This window comes from Camellia sinensis, chromosome 2 (assembly GCF_055761805.1).
Source record: "Camellia sinensis isolate YWXY chromosome 2, ASM5576180v1, whole genome shotgun sequence".
NCBI classification, from domain to species: Eukaryota; Viridiplantae; Streptophyta; class Magnoliopsida; order Ericales; family Theaceae; genus Camellia; species Camellia sinensis.
The window spans coordinates 79,444,720-79,453,040 of NC_138962.1; the positions used below are offsets into that span (position 1 = coordinate 79,444,720).

Consider the following 8,321-nt stretch of genomic DNA (forward strand, 5'->3'; position numbering starts at 1 on the left):
AACACTGCTGTTCATCTGATGCTCTGCTGCAACACTGTTCTTCATCTGTTGTTCTGTTGATCTGTACTTTTCTGCCTTCAGGATTATTTCCCAACCATCCCCAAATTGTTCAGTACATATGGTTGCAGATCTCATTGATGTTAATATTAATACACATGGGTGGAAGGTGGAGATAATTGGATGAGCATGCACAACTAATCCTGTCCTTACCAATCAATATCTCCAACAAAATGAATTGAAGGGTTGGGCACTATTAAGTACATCATTTTTTTTTTGGTGACTTTTTTTCTTTCTGTTTATGGGGTTTTGATTGCCTTAAAGACCTGACTTATGCACCCCAAAAAAAAGGAAATATTTTTTTTTGTAAACAACTAAGTTCAATGCTCTTACCCACGCCACCTGGCTACGTCTCATCAGAGAACGTCAACGGGGTGCCAATCTTGGGTGCACATGCTTCAGAGGCTGATAATACGTTGGCACTTGTTTCTCTCTTCCGTCGCCCCGTCTTGATTCCAGGAACCATGGTACCTACACAAAAAAATAACAAACATACATGAGTACTCAACGTCACATACATCACTTACATTTACATAAACCTCACATTTTTCATTTACATACATTTACATAAACCTCACATACATAAATGTGCAAATATCATTGGATATTTAAATGTCATTATTTTTTTGGACAACCAATCACAGTTGGGCTCTTGTATTTGTAGTTTCTAATAAAGTAAGATTGGTAGTATGTATAGAATTATTCAAAAAGAAAGACCTAACTTCAAGTTTATAAAAATTTAAAAGTAAAAAAAAAATTACACATGCCCAAATTAAGTAACCAGCAGATTAACCAGCAGATTAACCATGAATACCAACAGAAAAAATAAGAACAGCAGCATGACTACCAACAAATTAAGCAACCATTAAAAAGAAAAAGTCAAGCATGAATACCAACAGAACATGGCTAACAAACTTCTTATTAGCAACCAACACAACATCCCAACTCAGTCAATCAACCATCACACCATTAGCTACCACCTAAGCATAGCAGTCAAGCATCAAGCAGGCAAAGTGGAAAAAAACAGCAGCAACCTCTCCAAGTCAGCAACCAGAGACAGAGCAAATGAGTAAATCTGCCATAGATTGTGGGAAAATATGCCCAATGGGAAAGCAGACTGAATGGAAAATATGACTTTACTATGAATTTGATTTTCACAATGTACTTTTAGAGAACACATAAAGTAATGTCACAACAAAGTGAGTTAAAACTCTAGGTCCGTATCTGTATCAAAATCACTTTCTATCTCATCTTCTTCTTCGTCATCACTGGCGATTGTTAGTTCATTATCGTCATCACAGATGAAAGCATCATCCATAACACCCATGGGTTGTACACGCTTTTTGGACTGAGAAACTTCCATTGAAATAATTTTAGGTTCAATGTCATCCCGACACAAAACAACATCATCATCAATAGGCTCAATTGGTACAACAGTAGTGGTTTCATCTTCTTGCAACACTTCATCAAATTCTGGCACATCCAGCTCTGGCACATCCCAAATTCGTCGATGTTGAAACTTTTCTACGACTCACCAATTCAGCCCTAACTTCGTATCATGAACGTAGAAAACTTGTTGAACTTGGCTTGGGAACACAAATGAGTCATCTTTATACCATCGACTTCTTCCATCAACAGTTGTCACATGTGGTTCGACACGCAAAGTTTGACTACTACCGGTGTTATACTATTCACATTGGAACAAAACAACTCGATGTCCAAACAAATATGTTAGTTCGCACACTTTACAAAGGTAGCCGTAGAACTTTATCAATTGGCCTTGGTGGTCGCCTTCCACTACCAACCCACTATTTTGACATTTATGACGGTTATCACGGTCGATAGTATGGAATCGGACGCCATTAGAAATGCACCCCTCATATGTGTTCACTAAGGAATTAGGTCCATTGGCTAATGACCACATCTCATCGGTTGCTTCGGGTGACTTTTGATTTCGGAATTGGTTCATCTACACAAGAAAGTATGTGATGTTAATTCAAACTTGGAATAATGTAAGGTTCTATGCAAACTATACACTAACGAGTTTAAGCTTACGCGATCTTTGAACCATTTAAGAAATTCTTTGCATTGTCGTGTTGCAGTGTTGCAATGTTGCATGAACTTCCATATTTTTGTTGCAACACGAGCTTGTGTTCCCTAGTTAATACAACATAATTCATAATTAATTTGAATAATGGAGACTTTAAAAAATAAAAACCATGTAGAAAATGAATGTTGCATATATGATGAGGAATCATACTCTAGATATTCGTCCACTTCCAAACTATTGTGTAGGATAAACCAATGAGCCAATTCGCGGCCAGCTACGGACACATCAATTGCCCTTGGGAGTTGACCAAAAGGATGAACATTTTGAGTGAAAATCGCCAACCCCGAGCCATTGTCACCCCCATCATAGTTCTTTTCTTCCCGGTTAAACATCGTTTCAACTCCATCCAAATACATTGAACAAAACGTCGTACACTCTTTCGATGTGTGGCCCTCCACAACGGAACCTTCTGGCCGAGCTTTATTGCCCACAAATCCTTTAAGAACTTCGAGCATCCTACATGTAAACATCATCCTGATCGTTAGTATGGTCATATTGAACTATATTTAAATGAAAAAAAACACCCCCATCGTACTTATACCTCTCAATAGGATACATCCATCGATATTGCACAGGCCCTCCAAGCAAAGCCTCATAAGGCAAATGAATTTCCAAGTGGACCATGACATCAAAAAAAGAAGGAGGAAAAATCTTCTCAAGCTTACAAAGTATAAGTACGATTTGTTCTTGCAATTTCTCCAAATCAGTCACCCTCAATGTCTTTGAGCACAACTGTTTGAAAAAAGTTCCCAACTCAAACAATGTGGTCCCAATCTCGGTAGAAAGGTATCCTCGCATCCCAATAGGAAGAAGTCGTTGTAGAAGGACATGACAGTCATGACTCTTGAGGCCAACTAACTTACTACCATTTGCGGTGACACAATTGGATACATTTGCCGCATAGCCATCAGGATACTTAATCGATTTCAAGAAATCAGAAAACCCTTGTCTCTCTGTCGGGGACAATGTGTACAATGCCCGAGGCTTCTCGAAAGAGGCATTCGCATGCCTTATCAAGTGTAACTCTTTTCGTATTCACATGTCCTCCAGATCCAAACATGCTTTGTATGTGTCCTTGTTCTTGCCATCTACGCTCAATAGTTGTCACATATATTCTTCTCTATGTGCATGACATCAAGGTTATGTCGAAGCTTAAGTGTTTTCCAATGGGGTAGGTCAAACAAAATGCTTCTTTTTGTCCAATTCGGAGTTGGATTTTTAGTCCTTTGTCTTTTTTGGTTGGTTGGATGCTTTCCATACAGCCTGTACGTCCCCAAACTAATTTGCTCAAGTATTTGTTCTCTCGATAACGCTACAGGATTGGACAGATTATCAATTTCACCGTTGAATAGCTTACTTCTTTGCCAATTATGGTTCTTAGGTAAGTACCGCCGAACACCCATATGCCCTATCTTACTTCACAAGCTCTGAGATGAAGCATCCATGTTACAGTTAGGGTAGGCCAAGTAACCTTTTGTACTCCAACCAGACAAGGAACCATATGCAGGGAAGTCATTGATGGTCCATATGACTGCTGCATGCATTGTGAATATTTGGCCGTTTGAGGCATCATATGTTTGCACACCATGCCCCCACAGATTAGTTAACTATTCTACTAATGGTTGCAAGTAAACATCAATATCTCTTCCAGGTGTGGATCATCCAGGAATAAGCAATGACATATTGACAAATGGATCTTTCATACACTTTCGTGGGGGTGGATTGTAAGGCATTAAAATTACGGGCCACAATGTTGTACGATGTACTCATATTTCCGAATGGATTGAAACCATCCGTGGCAAGCCCTAGCCTTACATTCCGAGGATCCGCAGAGAACGTAGGATGCAACCTATCAAAGTCCTTCCTTGCCTCACCATCAGCTAGATGTCGTAAGACTCCATCATCCACACGCTTATCTTTGTGCCATCTCATATGTGCGGCTATTTTTTTTGACATGTACAATCTCTTCAACCCCGGTATCAAAGGAAAGTACCTCAGTATTTTGTGTGGAATTTTTTTACCCGTCTTGTCGTTCAACTTGTATCTAGACTCTGTACATGTAGGGCAATTCTCCAACGTGGCGTTGTCCTTACAAAATAGAGTACAATCATTCTTGCATGCATGAATGGCCTTATATCCCAAACCCAATTCACGTAAGAACCTTTTCGCTTCATAAAGGATCCATGGAACAGTTTCATCACACTTTGGTAGAATGTCTTTGAAAACTTGCATAACCATATCGAAAGATTTGTTGCTCCATTTATTGTACACCTTCACATGGAGCATCTTAATTACGAAGGACAAGATGGAGAACTTTTCATAGTCTGGATATACTTTGCGTTGAGCATTATCGAACAACTTCATGAACTTCAACAAATTGTGCCTCTCCAAACTAGTACATTCTTCGTCGATATGATCATCCATGAGACCACTCATGTAAATCTCTTCTAACATGGTAGGAAGTTCACCCACATTTTCGTGATTGGTTGTTATTCCAGATCTGTTGCTTTCAGTATCATCGTTTCGCATAGTAGGATGATCACGAAACATGGGAACATGTTCACCATGGTGCACCCAAGTTCGATAAGAACATGCGATTCCTCTTCGAATCAAGTGCAACCGTACAACGTGTCGACTAAATTTTGTGCCGTTCAAGCAATCAACATAAGGACAACGGATTTCATCCTGCGGCCCTAAATTCTTCGTAGCGAACTCAATAAATGAATGAACACCTTCAAGATAGTCTTTACTTTTTAGTCTATCTTTTATCATCATCCAACTCTTGTCCATTATTGCAACAGTACACATCAATGAAAGATGAACCTAGGAATGGACGACAACTTGGAATAATGAAGTGAACGAAATAGTAATAACAGATCGGGATGTTTTGCCTATTTGTTAATTGCATGTAGTTGGCTAATTTCACTAGTAACTTGGCATGCATTCATAAGCAAATGTGACATACATGAACAATTCTATGTGAAGTCATCTTAGAGGGAGACATATAATTGTAACTTGATGTAAAGAGAAACTAAATGTCAACTATAATTATATGGATTATTGTTCATATACTAAAAAAGTGTGTAAACAAATTTATTTTCATATTACAAATTAATTAATTTAATTACATGGATTGATTGTTCCTTCTAAGTAGTATTCCAAATATATACCCTTAATATGATTCTTCAATTCTCTATTAATTAATAGGGGCATTTGCTAGTCATGGTGCAAGATTAATTTATATTTAACAAACATTATACTAATTTCTAAAGAGCACAGAGCATCTTAGAGGGAGACATATAATTGTAACTTTATATAAAGAGAAACTAAATGTCAACTATAATAAATTTTTAGATTGTTCATATACTAAAAATGTGTGTGAACAAATTTATTTTCATATTACAAAATAATTAATTTAATTACAAGGATTGATTGTTCCTTCTAAGTAGTATTCCAAATATATACCCCTAATATGATTCTTCAATTCTATATTAATTAATAGGGGCATTTGCTAGTCTTGGTGCAAGATTAATTTATATTTGACAAAAATTATACTAATTTCTAAAGAGTACAGAGCATCTTAGAGGGAGACATATAATTGTAACTTTATGTAAAGAGAAACTAAATGTTAACTATAATAAATTTTTAGATTGTTCATATACTAAAAAAGTGTGTGAACAAATTTATTTTCATATTACAAAATAATTAATTTAATTACAAGGATTGATTGTTCCTTCTAAGTAGTATTCCAAATATATACCCTTAATATGATTCTTCAATTCTATATTAATTAATAGGGGCATTTGCTAGTCTTGGTGCAAGATTAATTTATATTTAACAAACATTATACTAATTTCTAAAGAGCACAAAGCATCTTAGAGGGAGACATATAATTGTAACTTTATGTAAAGAGCACAAAGCATCATCTCAAACTACTCAATCCCAACTAGATTGGCACCAAGCAGAGAGCCCAATCATCTACAAGCTCGATCCCAAGGGTTGGTGAGAAACCAAACCCAACAAGAAAATAAGGCAAGTAAAAAAAACCCCCAAAGAATCAAAACCCCAAACTACCATTATTTGGAATAAACCAAAAACCAAACACCCCATAGACCTATTAAACTTCACCCAGCAACCATGACCAACATCAACCAAAACATCAACAATAAACAAACAACCCACACCCACCCCATCCACAGCAGCAAACCAACTGAGCAGAGCAAAGACAAACCCAGCAAAACAGAGCACACAAGCAAAGGTTATTCAAAAGCATTACATTATTTTGAAAATAGAAAACAAGGCAGGTGCATGTTGATATAATTACATTTTACAACGAAATATTTGTTCCTGCTGTAAAGGAGCATGTTGATATAATCACATCAAGGTTATCCATTCACATGTTCATGATATTATTTTATATATTAGTCAAATAAAAAGATTTCCTCGCACATAAGTTTTATAATAATAAATAAAATAAAAAAAACTTTGCTGCCGCTGTGAATGCACAGAAGTGGCTGAAAGCTAAAAGATTGGCAATGTAACTATTTATTTATTTATTGTGTTTATTAAAGAAAGCATGATATGCCCAAATTCAAATTGCTATTAAGTTTGATGGGGGAATTAATAAGATTACAAAAAGGGGGCCCAAGTTATTGAAGTATGAATCATAAGTGCATAAGCAATCCTGTAAACAAACTGAAATAACATGAGTGCAAAGAGATATCTGTATATCATATTAATTCCACATTATATACAATTCATATTGTGAACCATCATGTTAATTACTCAAAAGGTAAAAGCAAAATGGCAATAAAGGAAGGAAACAAGTAGTATACAAGCCAACCAATCACTTAACCTTACCATGAATGGGCTAATATGCTGTGATTTTGCAACTAGATCAGTAGTAGGATTGAACAAAAATGATACCCTTTCGCCCCATGGTGTATTAGTCACCTAAAATCAGAAAGCAGCATTGCTGTTAGCAAGAGCTGACAACTTGCATATAAAAGTCTAAGTTGAGTATAAAATTTAATGCTCAAATCATCTTTTGTAAGTGGAAATTTTAATACAAAATCATGGCATCAGTTATCTAGCAACATAATTTCTTCCATGCTCATTAAATTATTTAGTTTAATGAGCATGCCAATACATGCACAACACTTGGGAAATTATCTCCGTCACAACCTGGCAGATTTCAACAAAAAAATGTAGGCAGCAAATTTCTGATCAAGAAAGAAAATTCTCAACAATGATAAAATTGAAAGATGATGCTACTGATAGTTCAAAATGTACAAAAAGGTTAGTTTAAAATTTGGAATTGTTATGTTGACAGTTCAATATTGAAAAGTTCAGTTTGAACTGTCCAAGTCACACATGACATGAAAACGAGCAACAGCATAAAATAATGTGTAGGGACATGCCTCCTTCCATATACAAATCCATCAGGTTAAAAAGAAAAATATAGCAGAACACTTTTTGTTGGACGGATTAACTTTTCAGCCAAAAAAATATGCAAAAGAAAAATATAGCAGAACACTTTTTGTTGGACGGATTAACTTTTCAGCCAAAAAAATATGCCACTATCTGGCTCATGAGCTCATCACAAATGACGGATGTAACTTCTTAATATTTTTAAAGATTGAATCATAAAATAATTGCATGAAAAAATAACAAAAAATTATTTTATGTCACGATAGAGAGAAGTTTCTGATATCAATATGTTCAGTCATTAATTACTGTTTGATTTCTGCAAGTCATACTAGCATTAATGACAAGAAACTACACTTTTGTCATAATTTTAGTTCATGACATTATATTGTTAACCCGTGCTGAGGGGAGAAGAAGATTTGTTAACTGATAATCCTGGGGACACAACAACAATTTGTATTTTGAATTTTATTAAGAAGACCCTTGTACGCAAATGATTCATGGCACAGGAAGTATATGTTCAATACATTTATGTGAGGGCATTGTTGGGTAATCAACAAGATGTGGTTTGGGATGTGTGGTAGTTCACAGGATCCTAAGGCAAATTGTTTGTGGTTCTCTCTCAAACTATTTCTGCCTACATTATTAAAGGCATTAGAGTATGCAACTAAAGCTAATTAAATGGACACACTCCCATAATGACTCTTTCGTGGCCAACAGTCTCTAC

General features: G+C 36.0%; 1 protein-coding gene across 1 annotated transcript; it reads right to left on the bottom strand.

Annotated features, from left to right (window-relative positions):
• Positions 1 to 403: 403 nt before the first annotated feature.
• LOC145814625 (uncharacterized) lies at positions 404 to 4,957 on the bottom strand. Its single transcript, XM_082911528.1, has 6 exons — positions 3,910 to 4,957; positions 2,709 to 3,120; positions 2,318 to 2,623; positions 2,126 to 2,214; positions 1,297 to 1,545; positions 404 to 528 (listed from the first exon to the last, which is right to left on the bottom strand). Exons 1-6 carry the CDS (start codon positions 4,955 to 4,957, stop codon positions 404 to 406), a joined length of 2,229 nt encoding a protein of 742 aa, XP_082767654.1.
• Positions 4,958 to 8,321: the final 3,364 nt, after the last annotated feature.